This window comes from Xenopus laevis, chromosome 3S (assembly GCF_017654675.1).
Source record: "Xenopus laevis strain J_2021 chromosome 3S, Xenopus_laevis_v10.1, whole genome shotgun sequence".
Classification (NCBI taxonomy): Eukaryota; Metazoa; Chordata; class Amphibia; order Anura; family Pipidae; genus Xenopus; species Xenopus laevis.
The window spans coordinates 74,329,866-74,352,540 of record NC_054376.1 but is presented as its reverse complement, the minus strand read 5'-3'; the positions used below and the strand labels follow the sequence as shown (position 1 = coordinate 74,352,540).

The 22,675-nt window shown below is 35.5% G+C and overlaps 1 protein-coding gene across 2 annotated transcripts in view; it reads right to left on the bottom strand.

The window, feature by feature from the left end:
• LOC108713084 (copine-8) overlaps window positions 1-22,675 on the bottom strand; it is a 134,801-nt gene that overhangs the window by 73,003 nt on the left and 39,123 nt on the right. For both annotated transcript variants that reach the window (XM_018255792.2, XM_041588502.1), the window contains 2 exons: window positions 22,069-22,109; window positions 1,707-1,753 (listed from right to left, as the gene is read on the bottom strand). In XM_018255792.2, coding sequence (XP_018111281.1) covers window positions 1,707-1,753; window positions 22,069-22,109 — 88 coding nt within the window. The remainder of the gene's footprint in view (window positions 1-1,706; window positions 1,754-22,068; window positions 22,110-22,675) is intronic.

Here is a 22,675-nt window from a genome sequence, read left to right as displayed (position 1 = left end):
ATACTATATGGTTACTTTTATTCTTTATGTTTTTTTAACACAATCCATACCTGGATTATGTATCTTTTTCACAGATAAACATTATCCATTTTCTCAGTTGATCTTCTTATTTGACCCTCCTCTGCCCCCAGGCTAGTTTGTTATAGTTTATACAGGAGCCATGGTCAGCTCCATGTTGTAGTTCCCACCCTTTCTAGCTATAGTCAGGTGATTAAAGGGCAACCATGTTTAGGAGTTTTAACCTTGAAGTTGCAGGTATAACCTTGTCCTTGTGTAAAATGTATAATGAAGCAATAGAATTCTTAATGAATCAGATAAAATTGAGCATAGGACTGGCCAGATATGGGATGACTTTGACGTAGTTGGCCATCTTAAATATATTGCAATTTATGGACAAACAATCCCTGTTTTGTTGAAAGGGTAAGGCATTTTTTGGTAGTTTAAGGCACAAAATGTCTCAATGTCTTAAATATATTGATAATGGTTTGAGTGCAGAGAACTTCTTGTATTTATTTATTTGTTTGTTTATATAAACAATAGTATAATTTCTGAAGCAAACACACCAGCTGTACTATTGCAGTGAAACATTACATTACAGGGTAGATTTATCAAAATGTGAATTTACAACTCACCACAGAAAAAAACTTGCTTACTATTCATTGTTATGGGATTTTTTAAAAGCATATTTATCAAATCAAAACTCCATTGATAAATATGATTCTAAAAATCCTATAGGAATGAATAGAACATGGGTGAGTTTATATGTGGCAAACTCTAATCTCACATTTTGATAAATATGCCCCTACATGTTAATTACTTTAAAGCACATTTTTACTAGAATACAGCAAAATATCAGATGTCTGTTTTAGTTAGTACAACTTCACTGGACATGTTTAGATAATTTTTTATTGGAGGTTATGTGTTAGTACCTGAAGCAAACATTTCCCAGCTTTACGGTACAAACAGGTTGAAATATTTTTTTTTAAAACTTGTATTTTTTCATATTATTGCACACTCTTTATTGTAAATTTAAAAACTGTGTCTTTATTTGTAATGACAACCCAATAATTTGTGTGTTTTTAAGAAGAGGTTTAGCACCCTCTACCTTTCATCTGGCCTAACTGCCCTTCTGGCTGGGCCCCTCTAATCACTGGTTTATGCCTAACTGGTAGGGGACAGCCAAACAATCTGCTAACCAAATTAGCCACATACTAAATTCCCTGCACAGTAGTTAAGCTCAGTGTGCTCAATATGGCTAAAAGTATGTCACAAAATTCCCTTTCTCATTATGACATCTTTCCCTATTACTGTTCCCCAAAGTAACATAATTTACAAAGGAGTATACACTTGTGTAAAATATATTTTCACTAAATTTCATAGAAAAACAATATAAAAAAAGAGAATTAAATCTTCTCAAATCTGCCATGAAGATAGTAACTGCCCCCTGCAGTTTATCAAGTTCTAATATAGGAAAACCATAATATTTGTTGTTTTACATAAGGAAGCATTTAACTTTAATAATGAAAAATATATTTTTGCTATTCTTTAATAAAATATTCTGCATGTATTAGGTATTGTTATCATATTTATAAAATCTCCCATTGGCTCCTTCAGGACAGTATCTCCCTAATGAAGCTGTAGAACTTTTAAGCATCGGTGAGCAGGAATCTAAGATGATATTCATACTTTATCTACAGTAAACTTACCTCTCTCCATTCCTTGTTTCCAATTCCTTGAGTATACAACACACAAACTGTAGGAAGATTAAATATAAAATTTATTGTACAAAATTAACTTTTTCAAGCCTTTCATATGCAGAAAAACATATTACAACACACTGGAGCTGATTTACAAACATGTTTGCTAAATTTCACCAGTACAGTTCCCAATAGCAGCCACAAATAGCAATCAGCAGTTAGCTGAACAGACTTCTTTTAGGTTAGAAAATAAAAGTGAAGATCCGATTGATTGCTATAGGCAGCTGCACTGGTTCAGTTTAGGTATTTAATCAGTGCCACAATTCCCTTTGCCATTTAGATCCCATTTTTTTTTTTTTTTTACTTTTTGTGTTCCGCAATATAACAATAACCTATTATGCACAGAAATAAAAAAAGATTCTATTGTAAAGACAGAGTCTGAAGGTTTAAAACACTTCATATTTTGAAGTACTAAACACATGCAACTAACACTCAGCAGTTAAATGACTTCGTAATTGTCAAGGGCCGAAGGCTGCGGTTGGGAATTACGGACCTAGGAGGAAGGAGCAGGCACCAAACACAGTTCAAGGTATCCAAGGGGTTAAGAAGTTCATTGTAGTCTAGTCCAGGCAAAGGGTCAGTTCAGGTAGCAAGAGTTCAATAAACAGTGAAAAAGGCAGAGGTCAAGATCAGGAATCAATAGAAATAGTAATATATCGCACCCAGGAACACACAAGGTAGAACCTATAATCGGGCAAAGGCTGTAGGGCTCTGGCGTCTTTTAAAGGCCAATTTTTTGCACCGAAACGAGCGTTATGATGTCACATGCTGTCGTTGCTTATTGACGCTGCACATTTAGAAGCGCAGGCATCATGACGCTGTGCATGTTTTGACGTCAGAACATCCCGACTTGCCACATGCATCTCTGGGCACCACCATCTTGCCGGCGGCGCTGAAGAAGAAAGGAGTGCTGCGGGCACTCCTTACATTTATATCATCATATCTGCCTTATCAGTTCTTGTCTGCACCTCATGATTTAAGGTGCATGGGTGCCTTTTTCTCATTGAATACCCACTAGTCAATAAAGCTATAACAAATGCTTGTGGCTAGTGACTAACACTGGAACTAATTGAGCCAGACCCCAAAGCACTTATGGTACACATTTATCTAAATTACAAAATGAATAGAAATCATAGAATTTTATGCATGTAAGCTTTACCCAACTACTATTTATCATTTGTTGCTTAAATTCTCTACTGTATAAACTATACAAGAACTACACAAGGTTCCTATAGCCTTTATTGATTAAGAAACTCTAAAATTGTTGACTAGGTTGATTGATTAGGGATGTGTGGACGCTTTTGCCTGGTACAGTTTTTGCTGCATTTTTCGCCAGCTGACAATAATTTTGTCAGTCTGTGCTAGATTTTTGCCATGAGTTTTGTTTTCCTGGAAAAATGGTCCTGTTATCAAGAATGCGCAGGACCTAAGGTATTCCAGATAAGGATTCTTTTCTTAATTTGGATATTCATACTTTATCTACTAAACATTAATTTAAACATTAAACCCAATAGGAGTGTTTTGCCTCCAATAAGAATTAATTATATTTTAGATAGAATCAAGTACAAGTACTGTAGAAACATTTAAAACACAAATGGCATTATTAAAATGTCTCCATGAATGTTTTTTGTAGCTGGGAGAAACATGGAAAAAACACCCAAGAACTTAAATGAATTTGGTGAAATTTCCTTAAAAATACATTTAGATTTTTAAATATGAGCAATAAATAATTAGCATTATCTGGAGAAAAATTAACATCTGCTTTCATTTGTCTGGTTTTTTAAAGTGACATGATTTGGTTCAGCTGAACATTTAGGGGTCCAGTTAAGACTGCTCGACTCTCGCCTTTCTGTTTAAACAGTCATAAAGGAGACATCATGTGATTTAAGGGACTTGTGGGGTTTTGGGGGTGTTTGGGGACTTGTTCAGATTCAGGTGTGCTAAACCTTTTCTTATTTAATGTATAACTAACAAATGTTTTTTTTCCCCAAAAACCCACCCAAATTCCTTAAATCCTTGCTTAAATCAACCCCTAAAGAATCTTGCAAATCTTACCAACTTTTCAATAAATACACACATATAAAAGATATGGATTTAATAGTTATTTACATATTTATATTTTTATCATTAGTGCATACTACTGTTGAGTGAAAAAAAAAAAATAGATTCCAAGCAAACTGTGCCCCCCCGTAACCACATTGTCATAAAAAGGACAATCTTCATGTATTTTTAGAAACAGTTAACATTTGAACAAAGAATGTCTCAAAAATGGGAGCACTCATAAAAAGACATACACCGCTTCCATTGATTTAAAAAGTCAATATAATGCCCATTTAAAAAGCAGTTGTATAAATGGTGAATAGACTGAACCATTTTCATGAAAAACTAGAACAAAGCTTCACCATTTTCCAGAATGATGAACACCAGGGAAGGAGAAGTAACTATAAAAAGCATTGATTTTCAGCACTAAAAGGCTGAATAGACTGCAACACTGCACACTCCAGATAAAACTGAACTTTAGAAGAGCAAATCAGCTTTATGTATAACCTAACATTCAACAGATTCAAACAAAATCATTTTTGGTTATAATAGCCTGTTCCTGTTCCAGTAGCTGGGACTTCCACCACATTGTGAAGGCCCTTTTCCTCGGTCTGGGAGAGTCTATAAACCTCTTTAATCTGTTTTAAAACTAAGGTAAGTACATTGTTTAGATGGCACCTTTTTAAAACCAAATATAAACAAATCTGAGATTATCAACTATTTATCTGAGATCAGAAATAATTCATTCTGTAGGGCAACAATCATTTAAACACACCCCTACATAACCTTTGTTTAAATTAATTTTTCCCATTTCTGGTGGGACCGTACTAAACTGTAGACCTACTAATGGCTGTGGGTTACTGGATAGTGAGTATCTGGCTTACTGGAAAGGCAGATTGGAGGTATATCTGAGCAAAACAGCATGTGGTTGGGCAGACTGGGTGCAAGACCTAAACTGTTCTTTTTTTGAAACTACAATGTCTGGAGGGATTTGTTGTCCTTGTTTATAGGGATGAACTAGTCCATCTGCTTTTCATACTCATGGACACTTCTTTTTGAAACATTTTGAAATAAGCAGCAGTGAATCTTCCAAGAAGATTTATTCAGCAGTCCCAGAACAGATGTTTTTGGTTAGTCTCAATCTTGAAGTCCATCTGATGACTTTACAATAAGTGGCTGTATACATTGAACATACAGATTACAGAAAAGAATACAACCAATGCAAGAGGTAAAGAAGTCCCTGCCCGACAGGGGTGCTTCGCCAATGAGGCGAGTTGAGGCTCTCGCCTCAGGCGGCAGCGCCCCACTAGGTAACAAGGGCAGCAAAAATGCTGCTCCTGGTACTTTAAGAGTGAATTTCTGGGGGAGGGGGGGCAGCAGCAACTGCTGCTGCCTCAGGCGGCGGAGGGGCCAGGATCGCCCCTGCTGCCCGAAACAGCTTACAAGCATAGGCAGTTATGCTTTTAAAAGTGCACTTTTTAAAAGAAGAATGTTGAAAAGTATAACTGAAAGCTAGAATTAACAACAATATGCATTCAGCATAAATAACTCTGCATAGGCAGCAGAAGATGTTTTTGGCTGGGGGACCAGAGAAATAACGAATAGTGAATTCCTGACTCCAAGATGCAATCTGACCAGTCTCTGCCAAAATGTTGGCCACACCCATTTTGGTCACACCTCATTTGGCCCCACCCACTTTATCAAGTGCTTTCTTTGAATTTTCAGGAAAACCAAACCATAGCTGTGTGGACAGCATTTACTGAAAGTCTGAAAACCTAGGACAACAGGATATTAAGATTATAAATGCAGTAATCCAAGAGATGGCTGCTATGTATGGGTTATGAGACCTGCAGTGAACACAGAAACTCCTATCTTATTATAAGTTTGAGATTGTAGCATCTTCCCAAGCACTGACTCATTCTATTGCCCTGCCAAACAGCAACTTATATGTAGCTTTAGGCCTGGAGCTGTGTAAAACATATAAGAGAGAAAGCAATATAGTAAGTGCATTGAGAATATTGAAAAGTCACTGCATCGATCCATTTTATGCTGGTTAGACAGTAATGGTATATTATAATGGTACAAGTGTACAGTATCTCCTATCCCACTGCATCAGCATAATAATTATACATAAACATAGTAATTTAGCAATTTAGGATTGTAAAAAGGCACACGTCCTACCTTTTGGTCTAAGTGAAACCTGTCAAGCTTATAGTTTATCCAGAGGAATGCGAATAACCCCATCTAAAGCCTCTCCAAATTGTTTAAAAAATTCCTTCCTGACTGCACTGAAATGGAAAGCAGCAACAAATCTGACATAAATTGGCCACATCTACAAATCTGGGGGGGGAATTATGGGGGCCACCCCTGTCCTGCCACCTATGTAACCCTGTGCAACTGGTTGGTTTGGTCATCTTTTTCAAAACTCTATGCTGCAATGGATTTATGTGGTGGGCAGAATGAATGCTTATCAGTCAAGTGTTTTATTGATTTTAATAGGGATGGTAAGGCAACTTTTACGAGCCCCTACACAAGGATTTTTGTGAGTTTGATATATATAAATAAATACATAAATACATTATATAAATTTTGGCATGCACATTCATGCACTTTAATATACATTCAAACTCTCATGTGTAGAAACTACAAATACCTACAAAATGAACACGCCTCAGTGATGATTAGTATTTAGTGAATAGTTCAGATAGAGGAGCTATATATATATATATATATATATATATATATATATATATATATATATATATATATATATATATGTTTGTAACTCCTGACGAAGATCCCTGTGGGGGATCGAAACGTGGAGTGGAATAAACACATTTTTGCATGCAAAGAAAATCCTGTGAGTGTCGCTCTTAATTAACCCTCGATATTCGACCATCGAAGAAAAATCCTTCGACTTCGAATATCGAAAGCTTAGAAAGCTTATGGGGAAGGTCCCCATAGGCTAACATTGGTTGGGTAGGTTTTAGGTGGCAAAGTAGGTAGTTTTTTTTTTAAAGAGACAGTACTTCGACTATCGAATAGTCGAACGATTTTTAGTTTGAATCGTTTGATTCGAAGTCGAAGTCGTATTCGAAGTTCGAAGTAGCCATTTCGATGGTCGAAGTAGCCAAAAAAAACCTTCGAAATTCAACGTTTTTTTCATTCTAATCCTTCACTCGAGCTTAGTAAATTTGACCCTAGGTGTTTGCTTTTAAATGAATGAGTTGCAGAAAGACAGCATTTCATTTTGGCCTCCCTTGCAATCCAGATTAGTTCAATCTTTGCTTATTTGAAATGTGTATCTGATAATTTCACTATGTTTATCACTTAAGCATAAGGCTTCTGTCAAAAAGTAATCAAGACAGTGCATTCATTCCCGAGGCATAGGCATGTTATACATATTGGCTAAAAGGACTTTTGCTTCTGTTGCTTCCATTCACACAAAATGCTAAAATGCAGTGAGTCACTGTCTATCATCACAATGTCCTAGAAATCAGATCATATGCTGTCCTTTGTAATTTTGCCTGCTGTATGATTTACAATAGTCAAAAATGTTTCTAAGTATAGCACATCAGGCAAATCTAAAAGGACACGGCTGTTGAAATGTTTTTTTCATTACAAATCAATAGTTATAAACAGGATTAATTACTGCAGTGTAAAGAAATTATAAATAAACAGTGTTTGTGTTTATGCCCTTTATATATTTCACACATACAATCTAACCAAGATGAAGCAGAACAGCAAAGTAGAAATAAGTTAATACAGTGCAGCCAGTCCACCAATTATAATACTACCCACAATTGTATACTTTATATCAAATGTAAGAGTTCCAGCATGCATAACTACAGTATAAATGGTGTATATTACTTAACCTAATACCAACATTACTTTACTTTTAACTTCATCTCTATAAGCAGGGACCAATAAATATGTAACCCCCATAGTTTTGCTGCCTTATGACTACACACACAAGAGAAAAGTTTGGGGTAGGGGCCAGAAAAATATCACCCAAATAAACTACTAAAGATGCCCCACACATATTTAAACCAAACCTGGTGGCTTATTATTCCTAAGAAACACAACCAGTCACAGTAAGTACAAAGAGATAAGTATCACCATATTAAACATATGTATACCAACTATAGTACATACTAATGAAGAAGTGTGTGTGTTTATCTTGTAGGAAAGAGATTCAAGAAAGTCTTTGTTTATGGTAAACAATCTGAAATCAACTTAACTGAAATAAGTCTTTGGAAGGTGAACAGCCCTTAAGTCTACTAAAAAATCACACAAGTGTTCATTTTCCCACCAATATGGAATAATATCTTAGTTGGGATCAAGTACAATGTCCTGTTTTATTACTACAGAGAAAAAGGAAGTAATTTAAAAAAATATAATCTATCAGTCTATGGGATATGGCCTTAACATAATTCAGAGCTTTCTGGATATTTGTTTCTGGATAAGGCATCCAATATGTGTACCTCTAAATAAAAGTGATCTAAATATTGTATCTGAACCTTAATCTGCATATTAAAATTGTATAAAAATAACATAACATGTAGCTGAATAAATCATCCACAAAATATTTGTCTTGTACTAAATCCCAGTTATAATTTACATATTCAAATTTTAGCAAGATTCCCCCAAAATGGTAAAATCTAAAAATAAAATTAAAAAAAAATGTTTTCCAGTGCTCTAAAGTTCACATCCACCTTTGATTTGGTTGAATTCAAATCCTTTCTCCCAAACTACATCCTGGATTCAGCGCGTCTCTAAAACATTTTACAACGAATGTATACATGCAAATAAATGCTGCATGGTAAAATGCAGATGTTAGAATAGAAAAACAGTTACCACTTCAATGAAAGCATTACAGTGATCATATCAGATCTATAAAGAATGTTTTTATAGCAGTTAAAAATGTAAATACATTCATGATGCTGGGTAAATCAGCACTGACTATACATTCTAACTTAACTTTTTTTATTATATTTTTCCTAACTAAAAATGTATTAGGAAACCATGTTTCCCACTTCAGTTGCAGGAACAAAGAGCCAAATTTAGACAGATCAGATGTGACTGTGTACAGTTTTTTTTCTATGAGTTCTCAAAGTATTGTAGCACCTATTTGGGCAATCTTGACCACAATTAGTTAAAGTGTCCAGCTAATGGTATAAGAATGGGCCACACTGCGACTTACACACAGGGTCAGGGCCTTCGCTAAGTGGAAGCTCTCCCTTCACGGTGTAGTGGAACTACAACCCACCAGGCTACTGTACACAAAAGAGAAACTTGGGTGCCAGGAGGTTCTTTGGTGCAAACAAATAAAAGGTTTATTAGTCAAAGACAATGACCACAGGTTTACTCCCGCAGCAGATGAGGTTTTAGCACATGACACATACTATACAGCTCACATAGAAACTGATAGACTCACAAAGAGCTTATAGATAGAAACAGCATATGGAGAGGCACATATAACTCACTCAGAGCTTCCGGTAATAGCTGCAGCTGAAGCAGAACTCCATTAAGCATTTGCAGTAGATCAGTGCAACCATTCCCTCCAGGGAGTTGTCAGGGAGCAGCCTCTACCCTACAGTCCCTCTTCCCTGAGGTCCCTGCACTTGAGGCATTCACACAAAGCCTCTGGGAAGCTACTCCCTGCTGCAAATCCTTGTTGGAGCTTCAGCTGCTCTTTCTCTCTTACCTATCTACCTTTCTCTCCTAGAGAGACTATTACAAGTCTACCCTGTTCTTGCTAACCCTGCCTGGTAACTGAGAAAAGGGAGGGGCCTTAAAGCCATAGGGGCAGATTAACCCCTATGGGCCCCTACAGTATAAAAATCTGTGTTGAACTTCATTTCATGTGTTGATTGAAATGTTGTCTGGGAAAATTCTTTCACATTCATTCACCAAAGTAAATGTTATACTTATGTTTGCTTTATACCTTTCCGGACTTGTAAGACTAAAGGCAAGGCAAGCAGTTTGTGGTGAAAGTGATATAGTGATACAGCCTTGCAATCTTGATAACCTTTCTACACTCCAGGCATAATGCACCACACAACTGCTATTGCCACAGGGCTTCTGGATCTGTAGTCACCCCACTCCCTATACAACCATTTGGGATACAGTTGTCTTCTTATCTAGCCTATGATTAAGTGTTTATCACGAAACACATAATGCTGTGGACACAATAAACTCTTCACTTTCAATTTATCTGCCTGATGGAAGATTGCCTTCATTGAGTGCCTGCTCCAAAGGTTTTTTTTCCGGTTTGTCCGCTCCCCTTGCTGAGGATTCAGGGCAGTGCACCTGGGCCTCTTCACTTGTGTGGTGAGTTATCTACTTCTACTTGCAGACCCTAAACTACAGTTTTATTATTTCATTTTGAATGGCCATTTTTAATAGCTCTTGTCAGGCAGTGGCTATTGTTTTGTCAAAATAGAACACTGAAAGAAAATAAAATGCTTCATTCATATATACACATTCCTAACCTTTTTTTTATCCCCATTTTTAGTACCCATCTTTATGAAAGATAATGCAAGAATCAGCAGCTACTGCTGGATCTTCATACCTTAAGTCTACTAGAAAATCATGTAAACATTAAATAAACCCAACAGACTGGGTTTGCTTCCAATAAGGATTAATTATAACTTAGTTTGGATCAAGTACAAGGCACTGTTGTATTACTACAGAGAAAAATCAATTTTTTTTTAAAAATTTGGATTATTTGGATAAAATGGAGTCTATGGGAGACTGCCTTTCTGTAATTCTGAGCTTTCTGGATAACGGGTTTCCTGATAACGGATCCCATACCTGTAATAGCTTTTATTTCCATACATGCAAATGTATTGGGAACACTGCACATTATATTATACATCAAAACATGAAGAAGAATTGATCAAATTTGTGTTATTCCTTCACAGAAAGTGAAGAAAAAGGAATATTAGGCTATTCCAAAAATAGTAGTGTCTGCATTTTCTTTATAAACTCAAACATTTACTGTATAAACTGACAATTTTTCAAGATTTTGCTTTAATTTAAATCACTGAACGAATATTTAGTTGTATAACCAGTGTTTATGAGAGCATCTGATTAAGAATTAAGCTCAACTGAAAATAAACCTTGCAACACGAACATAACCCTAAACATTACAGTAAATCCACATAAAAATGCAAATGGAGAGTTCTAGTACAGTCAAATCACATCACTGATTTAACTCTCATTAAGATGCTGTGGGAGATTTGAAACATGCTGTGCATTCAAAAAAAAAACCTCAAACATTGCACATGCTTCTAGTCAATGTCAGAGACTGGTAGACAGTTACTGTATGAGTGACGCCTACTTTTGGTTGTCTCTGCCAAAAGGGGCAATACTAGGTACAGGTATGGGATCCATTATCCGGAAACCCATTATACAGAAAGCTCCAAATTACAGAAAGGTAATTTTCCACTACATTTTACATAAATAATCCAAATTTTTAAAAATTATTTTCTGTAATAATAAAACAGTTCCTAGAACTTGATCCAAAGATATAATTATTTCCATTACTTAGACGAGCCACACTTTTCAACCTGAATCTTTTTGCTATTAATATACTTACATTTTTGGGGGCTAGTCTTAACCTGTGCAGCAATCAGTTCCCCCTCTTCTATCTTTGCTATCCTGATTGCTGTTTTACAATGCTTGTTACTGTATTTCTATTCTTAAAATCAGCTTTTTCCCCTCTGACACTTCCTTCATAAGGGAATAAATTGATAATAGTAATTATTTAGTATAATTTCTACCCCCCCCATTTTTTAAAAAAAAACAGAACCAAACAACACATTTTAATTGCTTTCCTGAAATTAGAGTCTTTCTTGCACTGTGATATATTTGATTTTTATAACAAACATTAGATTAGATAACTATTACCTCAGTCAAAAGTCAATCAAAGCCATAATTACTAAGGCAATGTCAAATATTTTTCATGCCAGTAATTACCTGATTTCAACCAAAGATGTAAAGGAGTCCCACTGAATGAAAACTTCCACTGGTTGCCTCCAACCAAAAGTGATAATATATGTTTTTCCAGCTATAAACACCATGGTCCACAGTTTTCTCCACTTGTAACAATAAATCATACTGCAGGTCCAAATGTAATTTAATGACAAACCGATTATGTCAAGGAAGCTTAATAACATGGCTCTTTGAGATGGCGAGCCTACCTTGAGTAGGTATTAAATAGAGTTTACAGAGGGAGATAGAGTGAGTTACATATTACACAGTATTCTACCTGTCTAAGTACAATTGTCTGAGTACGGTAATAATCGTATCAGTCTTTTTAGCTTCCCTGGATTAAAACTTTTAATTAAATTAATTTATTAGTTTAGCCATCTTATGGTATCTTATTTGGTACATAATTGTTGCATAGTTTATTTTCTTATCTGCTTCAGTTGACACACAGCATACCATTAATACTAATTAAATAAACAGCACATTCTATTGTTATGCTTTCTACCACATTACATAACCTCTGGTAGAATATACACAATCTCCACTTAAAAGCATCAACATTGTGGCAGAGATTATTACTAGATGCTGAGCATCTAAGAATGTATGACATGTATAGCACAAGTTATTTCACTGGATGCAAATGTACAATTAACATTCAGATCGCTAATGTATCTTGTGTGCAACAGCTTGGTGAGTTGTTCATCCCTACAAATTCAATGTTTAGCATGTATTATACATTTAATTAAAAGTGTTGGACCTGGGTTCTGCTGGCCTGGGAGAGTGTGTGTGCAACAGAGCATATACGAGGAGATCTACACTATGGCCTAAGTGTTGTTTGTGTGTTTAAAAACGCATGATGAGCATGTAAAAATTTATATATTATATACAGTATATTAGATGCATCATATAATACATGGTTGTGTGTTTTTGACTGTGTTTTAGTGAACTCCAAATGCAACCCTCCATATATTCCATTGTCTTATGCATGCACACCAAATAATAAAAAGCAAATGAAATGTCCCTGCAATAAAACACAGTTCTGAACAGACATTAGTACAAACAGGCAGAATATAATGGAATCAATTCTCTGATGTGTTTAGGGCAATCAAACCTGCTTCTCAAATGCATGTCACACTCACAAAAAGACCTGTGTGTAAGAGCAGTAATACTGTAATGTCAAACTGAATAAAAACTGATTAAAAATATCAGTTTTTGCTAAAAATAAATCTTGCCAGGTTTTTGCAAAAACTCTCTGGTGGGAAAAGGAAGACTCAGAAAAAAGTTCAGAAAAAAACCCATAGCAATTGATTGCAGAAAATGTAAGAGAATACAACAGGGCACATGCCTTTTCTACCATTGTTCCACTCAACCAGGAACATCGAGAGATGAGCCCATTAATTTGGAGAGAGCAACAGTTAACTTTCTCAAGCCATTGATTCAGTTCATACAGTTGATGTTCTTCTCCTATAGCAGCAATTAGTATTTAGGATTCGCTGTTATTCTGTGTGAAAGCAAATAACCAATTCACTTCTGTAGGTCACTACAACTGGCAGGCTTGCCATAAATTACAGCTTAATAATGCTCATCGCATAACGTTTTTGATGAGGCTGTACTTTTGTAGTGTTTATCAACTATCCTAAGTGTCAGCCTATCACTGTCAGTAAGGCTAGATGTGCAATCACTGTTATTTGCTGATGCGGTTTATCTGTGCTTAACACATTTCAGAATAGTTTCCCTTGACACATTGAATTTCTAGGTTTTTTTTTATATACTTTATCTTTATTTCCATTTTTCCATTGTAAAAAGGAATTACAACATGTAAAAATATCACAATTTGTCCATATTATATACATATTCCAAAACATCTCAGTTTCCACATGATTATTTTTACATTGGGATATAATTCCAAGATACAGAGTAAAAGAAAATAACAAGAGAAAAAAGCAGGGAGAAGAAAGAGAGAGAGAGAGAGAGAGAGAGAGAGAGAGAGAGAGAGAGAAAGAAAAAACTTCATTTAGTTTCAGTATAGTTTTTAGGTGCGTTTAACTCTAATTCTCCTGTGTAACTATTCTAACCATCTGTTACCATAAGATTTTTATATTCTGATGTGTCTTTATATCTTATCCATGCCGACCATGTAGCAATATATTTTTCCTGTGTACTATTGTCATAAGAGATCATTTCCTCCATTTTCCTCATGGATTAGATTTCTCGTATCCACTCCTCTAGCGAGGGGGGGTAAGTCGATTTCCATTTCCTCTGTATCACTACTCTTGCTGCTTGTAAAGCAAATCTTATGAAACTATTTTTAATCTTCTTTATAGAGCCTGGTAACATGGACAGTAACCACACCTCGGGTGCCTCAGGTAGATGTACCCCTGTTACTTGTGTCAAATGTTTATTAATCTGCTCCCAGTACCTTCTTATTTTTGGGCACGTCCACCAGATATGTAGAAATGTTCCAGATTCCGTGGTGCATCTCCAGCATTGATCTGTAGTTGCTGGGTATATTTTTTTTAATTTTGTTGGATATAAGTACCACCTTGTAAGAATTTTAAAGTTAGTTTCTTGTATCTTCACTGCTATGCTCATCCTATGGGTAAGTACATAAGCCTTTTGCCAATCGTTATCTGTGAAAGCTCTTCCAATCTCTTTCTCCCAATATATGGCATAAGTTGGACGTTTTTGAACTTTATCTGATTTATAATTTCAACTCCTAGTGATACAGTGTGTGTTGGAGGTACATTTATTTGTATCAATTTCTCAAAAGGAGTAGCACTCTTTTTCTTGATCTCTTTTTTAACGATCTCTTACACCAATACATCAATTGGATATATTGAAAACTGTGTATTGGTTTCTGTTCTAGTGGTGTAATTAATTTGTTCAGGGGTATCAGTCCTTCTTCGTTTATCACCTCACAAGCTCTTAGACACTTCCCCTCCGTCGCATTTAGAAATCCTCCAGCTGTCATAGCCGGATTAAACTGGGGGTTCCCAGTTATTGGCAGAGCTGGACCTGCGTAATTTATGATCTCATCATATTGTCTTTTTATTTGATCCCAGTGTATTAAAGTGTACCTTGTTATTAACGGATATTTATCATATGGTTGACGGTTTAGTTTAGGTATCCAGGGGAGCGATGCCAGTGTCATTTTAGCCAGGGATTTTTCAATCTGGACCCAGTCTTTGTTGTCTCTGTGATGCTGCCAATCCAGTATCCTAGTCATTGTAATAGCTTGAGAATAGGTTCTAAGGTCTGGAAGGCCTAGTCCACCTTTCTCTTTTGGTCTTGTCAAGATATTTCTCAATATTCTGCTAAGCTTTTTCCCCCTAGGAATTTTGTGATTATTCTCTGTGTTTCCACATAGAATATATTTGGAATCTGACATGGCAATGCTTGCATTACATACAATAATCTAGGAAGTATGTTCATCTTGATTACATTTACCTTACCGAACCAAGAAAGCTGTACTTTTCCCCATTCTTCTAAATCTTTTCTTATCTGTTCCATCATTTTATTGTGGTTGAGGGCATAAGCATCTGTCACCATCTTGGGTACCTTGACTAATAGATATATAATATATGTCTGAGACCAGATAAATGGGAAGTTCTTCTTCAGCTCTACAAGTGTTTTTGTTTGGAGAGTTATAGACATCGCTTCTGATTTGGTTATGTTGACTTTAAAGTTACTATATTTTCCAAATCTTCTTAGCTCTTTCATTATTTCTGGAAGTGAAGATAATGGTTGGGTAATGTATAACAGGAGGTCATCCGCATAGCTTGCCGTCTTGTAGGTAACCCCTGTCAGAGAGATTCCCTTGATATTGGGGTTCCCTCTTATTGCATTTGATAAGTGTTCCATGGTCAACACATATAACAATGGTGATAGAGGACATCCTTGCCTGGTCCCATTTCTAATTTGAAACGGCTTTGTGAGGACTCCGTTTATTTTAAGTCTTGCTGATGGATTTGTATATAAGAACATTATTCTTGCCAAGGCCAATTTTCCCATGCCCATTTGTTTTAAGGTTGCCTCTAGGAAGAACCACGCAACATTGTCGAAAGCCTTTGCGGCATCTTCTCTTCTTGAGCTCATTTGTTCTATTAAGGTGAAGGTATTAAGCACATTGTCTCTTCCCTCTCTTTTGTGTATAAAGCCTACTTGATCCTTGTGTATAATTCTGGGGAGTATTTCTTGAAGTCTAAGAGCCAAGATTTTTGCATATATTTTTATGTCTTCATTGAGCAAAGATATAGGTCGATAACTTGTACAAAGTGCTGGGTATTTACCAGGTTTTAGGAACATTACAATATGGGCTTCTAGAAGTGCATTGGATGGGCTTGTAGACATATCTATTTCATTAAAAGCCTGCAACATAATAGATCTCAAGTCCAGTAGAGTTTTATAAAATAAAGTTGTATAGCCATCTGTTCCTGGGCTTTTCCCCACTGGTGCGACTTTAATTGCCCGATTCAGCTCTTCTGCCGTAATCGGCATTTCCAATCTGTTTATTTCCTCTTGAGTTAGTTGGGGGAGTCCTGTCTCTCTTATATACGTATTTAGCGTTGGATCATGGTTCTCTTCTGCTTTTCCCTTTAGGTTATATAGAGCTGTATAATAATTATGAAAAGTTTCACCTATATCTGTTGTTGTATAACATAGCTCTCCTAGAGAATATTTTTTATTGTAGCGATATGTGTTCTTGCCTGTTTCGCTTTTAAAGCACATGCTAATAGCTTTCCACTCTTGTTTCCAAATTAATAGAATTGCTTTCTACATCTTGATATGTAGTATTGATGTTTTTTATCTAATTCTTCTTTTAGCTGTTGTCTCAGACCTGTAAGCTTTCCATAGTCGACGGTATTTAACGACGTTTTATGTACTTGTTCTATATCCTGTATGTCTTGTAAGATTTTTGCTATGTTATTAGCTCTTTGTTTTTTAAGTCTGGCTCCATGCTTAATTAGGATCCCTCTTAGCACGCATTTCAATGCTTCCCATTTAGTTAGTGAAGATGAATCATCCTCTTCATGAATAAGTTTATAATCTTTTATACCTTCTATTAATTCTTCGAAACAAAGTGGGCCATCAGTAAGGAATCGTTCAACTTCCAAGACCCGTAATGTTTTTTTTTCCTATTTGCATCAAGCATTATATATATTGGCGCATAATCTGAAATGGTTATGCTCCCAATTTCAGTTTGAATAACTTGTTCAAGCGAGTAATGTGAAACCAGCAAGTAGTCTATCCTACTATACGTATTATGTACTTGGGAATGAAATGTATAGTCTCTGTCCGTTGGATGCTGTATCCTTCAAATATCTATTAGCTTTTCCTGTTGTAGTTGTTTCTTTAGCCCTTTCTGAATTTCTAGTTTTTGTGCTGATTCTCAAATGGTTTTTTTAATGAACACATACTGCTAATTGGCAATCAACCTAATATGGCTCACTAGTATAGGTATATTACCAATGCAATTATGATTTAAAACATTGCATATGTTAAATGTTGTTATTTTTCATGTGGCCTTTTCATTATTGTTCCACGCTCTATACAGGATGTTAAAAACAACAAAAGTTATTAAACTTCCTTTTTATCTGACTTCCAAATTTCTTACAAATCAATACCTATATCATATGTGTGTTTCTCTTTAATATGCATATTCTAGGTACGTTGTATAATTAGATAATAAGATGTCAAAATTGTACAAGAAAGCACTAATACGCGGTATCACATTGGTTGCTGTGTGATATAACAATACTTTGGGGGGACTGTAGAAATTACATATTTAGCCAAGTGAAGCTTTTCCTCTGCTATGAGTTTCTCAGAGAAAAGAACAAAAATTGCAAATGTATAATATTTTGTATGTATAGCTTTTTAAATACACTGGGTGAATACCACAGGGTGCAACTGGCAAAGGGACACCAATGAGAGCAACAGATTACAGTATAGGTATGGGATCCAGAAACCCGTTATCCAGAAAGCTCCGAATTACGGAAAGGCCATCTTCCATAGACTCCATTATAATAATCCAAATTTTTACAAATGATTACTTTATTCTCTGTTATAATTAAACAGTAGTTTGTACTTGATCCTAACTGAGATATAATTAATCCTTATTGGAAGCAGAACCAGCCCATTGGGCTGTTTACATGATTTTCTAGTAGACTTAAGCTATGAAGATCGAAATTACGGAAAGATCCATTATCCGGAAAACCACAGATCCCAAGCATTCTGGATAAAGGGTCCCATACCTATATTAATAATGGGAAATTGCAGATTTGTATTTTTAATAGTGCATATCAATGGTATTATCACGAAAAAGAGGAATAGATGGTTCATGAGTATAATTTCCCACATTTTTTAGAACAGAGATAACGGCACTCAAGGCATTTGCTTGCAGGGAAACCTGCAAGCAGATGCCTTGAGTGCCGTATCTCTGTTCTAAACGATATGCGGGAGGTTGCAATCTTTGAGCTTGTTGAGGGTGTGCGCCTGCTCTTATCTGTTCCACAGACTATTTGTCACATAACATATAGGGGCAGATTTATCAAAATGTGAGATTAAGGTGTAGATTTATTAAGGGTCAAATTGAAAATTCGAATTCAAGTTTTCTAATTTTCTTTTATGGTCAAAACACTCAAATTCGAATTGCGAACTATCCAAACTTGATTAGAGTTTTAATTCAAATTCATTCTGGCGCATGCACAGTAGATGTGTATAGCAAACAGCTCCAACTGAGCATGCATGAAAACGGCAGTCCTTTAGCAAACGTATCGGAAGATAACAAAGATGGTGCCCGTGAGCTCTGCTCTCCTACTCTGCGTGGGAGGGTCTGTGTGAATTTCTGTGACACTTTTTTTTTTAAATAGTTGACTATGCAGGGAAGATTATCAGATGCCCATGGTCTGTTAAACTGCTAATTTGTATATCAGGATGTTATGGACTGTTTTTAAAAGGTAGGTATTTTAGATAAGCTTAAAAGAATCGTATTATACCATACTTCTCGTATAATATACCCCTTCTTTCCAATATTTAATGAACCTTCTCCTACTCCTCTGAAGCAAGGAAGGATGAATGATTGTGAAGTCTTGTGCCAGCTGGAGGGGCCCCTTCCACAACCGAGTAACCACTTTTTTGCCCGTATCCAATGGCACATCTCAAGAGCTGTTCTCTAAAAAAGAAAGTTCTGCCTGCACTTTTAGATGCAATCAGTAGTAGTTTGCAGACAGCCTGAAGGACAGCTCCTGAAATGAGCCATTGGAAAAAGGGCAAAAACAAAATCCCCATGTGTACAGGTTGCTCTTCAGCGGTCTGTTGTCTATGTGCCAACTACATAGAACTCCATTTACAATATGCTTTGCATTGTAATTTTTTTGATATCTTGCTATCCTTTGTTTTCAACTATAGATCTTTAATTTTGATTTCCAAACTGCCAAAGTAAAAAATGCCTACAAAAAGATTTAAAGCATTCACCGCCGCTGTCTGAGACTTACAAGGGGGGCCACTTCATTTGCAAAAAAATCTGCTTTATTTAAGACACACTGTGTGGTACATACATTGAGCAGTGGGTGCGCTCGGACTTACACGTTTCTTGCCGAAACACTCGGCACTTCCTCAGAGTCCAAGTTAAAATCCCGAGCCTGAGTGCAGCAATTAAATACTTTAAAAAATTACAAATATAAAAAAACGAAGACTAATTGCAAATTGCCTTAGAATACTGCTGTCTACATCATACTTACAATTTAAAGGTGAACTACCCTTCAAAGTTTAACAAGTGCTTCAGAATGTTAGTGGGTTGTTGCATCAAAATATTTAGATTTCATTGTCATAAATATATCAAACCTGCACAAAATATTGCAAAATCAATTATACTTACCCCCTATTTTTTTAATGCATATACTGTCTTGTTTCCTGGAATATGGCCACCTTGGCATTAGCACAAAGGCCTTAAAATGGATGTGCAAGAGAGGTTTCATGGTCCAGAGATTATAGATGGAGAAAACGTCGGGAAACACCATTGCTAACAAGCTAATGAATGAGGGGAACATTGCGCATCAAAACAACGTTGCTCAAATTCATTGGCTCGGTGGCAATGCCATCAACCAAGATTCTCTGAACCAAAAACATTTAAAAAAAAAAGGTGTCCTTAATTGGAGCACAGTGATGACATTCAAACAACGGTATTTATCTCTTGGAGTATTCAAAGAACAATACACACGTTATAGATTACCTATTCCAGCAGATTTTACATGTATGCAATATGAATAGTGATGAGCGAATCTGTCAAAACAGCGAAAAATTTGCGAAACGCATTGAAGTCAATGGGTGTCAAAATAATTTTGATGTGCAACAATTCTAATGCGAGCGACAATTTTTATAAGCGCGATTCTTTTGTCCAAATGCATTAAATTCAATGGGTGTCCGAATAATTTTGACGTGGGTCATTTTTTATGTGCATGTAAATTTTTAAGCGTGTGACTCTTCTGTCTAAATAAATTAAAGTCAACGGGCGTCTAAATAATTTTGACAAGCGATAATTTTGAACTTTTGTTTGACGCTTCAAATATTTCCACAGTGAATTTTCGCGCCAGTTTCGCGAAAACATTCGCAGTCTGCAAAGTGTAGAAATTCACCGCTAATTCATGGCCGGCAAATAAATTCGCCCATTCTAAATATGAACAAAATGATCAACATATTATGATCTGGGCTGAAAGCTATATGGAAGAATTGATTTAACACAAGTGATAAAACCCCTTTTTGCCAACAACCTAATTAATTATTTGATATACATATGCATCGTTTGTTTACATTGCCCAGCAACATTAGCTGCTACATAGTGATGTAATTGATGTCACATGACTAAAAAATATGGGGATAGCAAAAAAAAAAAAAAAATATTGTAAAATATGAGGATTTTAAAAACCACCTCAAATTTCCATGAATTACAAAAAAAACCCTGCAGCCTTATACTTTTATATGGTTTATGGAACTCCTTGGTGACTTCAAATATTATTATATTTTACTATAGGGGGTACATGTAAGATTAAAAAAAAAGCCACTCAAAAATTAATTATCAGTGACAATGCAATTATGATCATCATTACCAATGTAATCAATTCAGATTAAATATTTCTACATTTCTTCATTCTCATGGCAAGCACAGCTCATCACTCATGTTCATAGATTTGATTGCTCTGTTGACTTTAATTTGTATCAATGATGCTTTAATGTGAAAGATGAACACTATATAATATAAAGCAATTATGTTGGTCTGGACATTTCATCCAGGTCATCACCTCTAAATTACATTTTCATTAGAATATCTGGCATTTCTACTGCATTTATTGATGCCAGATGCCTATAATAACTTAACCCCCCCCATACCTTACTGTTTTTAATATCATATTAACACTGTGTATTTTTACCAGTAGGATATTTTTAATTTACAGTATGCTTATTATGCACAATATGCCTAGTTTGCTACCTTCGGCTTATGGTCACACAATAAGAAATGGACCTGCCCAATATCCAGTCAATTACAGCAAACATTTCTAATATTTTAATAGTTTTACTTATCCGTATTGTAATCTAATCCGATCATTAATACACTATGTAATACTAGTCTGTTATAATACAGGGCTTTACATTTTACAAAGGCATTGCAACAGTCGCTCACATTGGTCTTTTTTCTTTGTTTCTTCTTACCCAATTGTTCTCACCACTAAAAGTGCTGTGGTCATTGTGATTTATTTTTACTCAAAAAATGTAAACCTTATCATTTTGTTATTGCATTAAAATCACCAAGTTTGGCACGATTGTGTCATTGAATAACTTTCTACCAAGCATCAGTTTGGTTTTTGTGTAATAATTCCTTCTATTTTGCAACAACCTGCTATTTGGCCAATAAGAGGAGGCGTTAATTAAAGATAAATGCTTTAAAACTTTAAAAAAAAACAAAAAACGAAAACATGCTTTATTAAAAATATGTTCTGCAAAAAAACTAAATGAAAATGTAAGCTTATACTCACTGTATGCCTTTAAAAGAGCCAGTGAATGAGGAAATGATTGTACAAGCGACAGTGGGACAAACTATTCTATGAGCTTAATAACTTAGATAATCCTACCAAACATTTAGCCTTTTATTACATTACCCCATGTATAATATAATAAAAGTAATGTTTGCCAATGTCTAGCAAGCACTCAAATTATTTTAATGATTATTTCAGCTATTTCATTAATACAACATTGCTTTCAACAAAACAAAAATATTACTTACTTGGATCTGATTTGGAAAATGTGTCTCGATCCAATAGATTCCTGTTTGAAGAAAATTAACATTTCTATTAATACTCAATCTTTTTAAAGCCTTTATTCAAGTTTAAGACAACAGCAACATCTGTATCACAATATGTGGTCTCAGACTATCTGCATTTATATATCACAGTAACGGCATATACAGACTAAAACCACCTGCTAAGCTGTCATATTCATAAAATGTTATGTGCATAGAAATGGACTTGATGATTTCCATTAAAAAAAACCACATTTCTTTCTTACAGTCATTACAAAGGAGAAGAGTTTGTGAAGGTTTTTTCCTAGTTGAACAGTCTTGCTTTCTCATTCACACCATCTCATTCACGTATGTTCACAAATGTATACAGAGCAACCAGGCTGCAACTTTTTGTTCTAAATACCAAGCAAATGGAGAATTTTTTTAGGCAACAAACAATTTTAAATTAGATGAAAAGTGCACAAAACCTTCCCCTTCCACTGACTTGAATAGGAAACACCCATAGGTGTTCAGGCATTTTCAATTCAAGTGAATAGTAGGTAGCTAGGTGGGGGAGGTATTAAGGCACTTCCAGATACAGTATTCATGACTT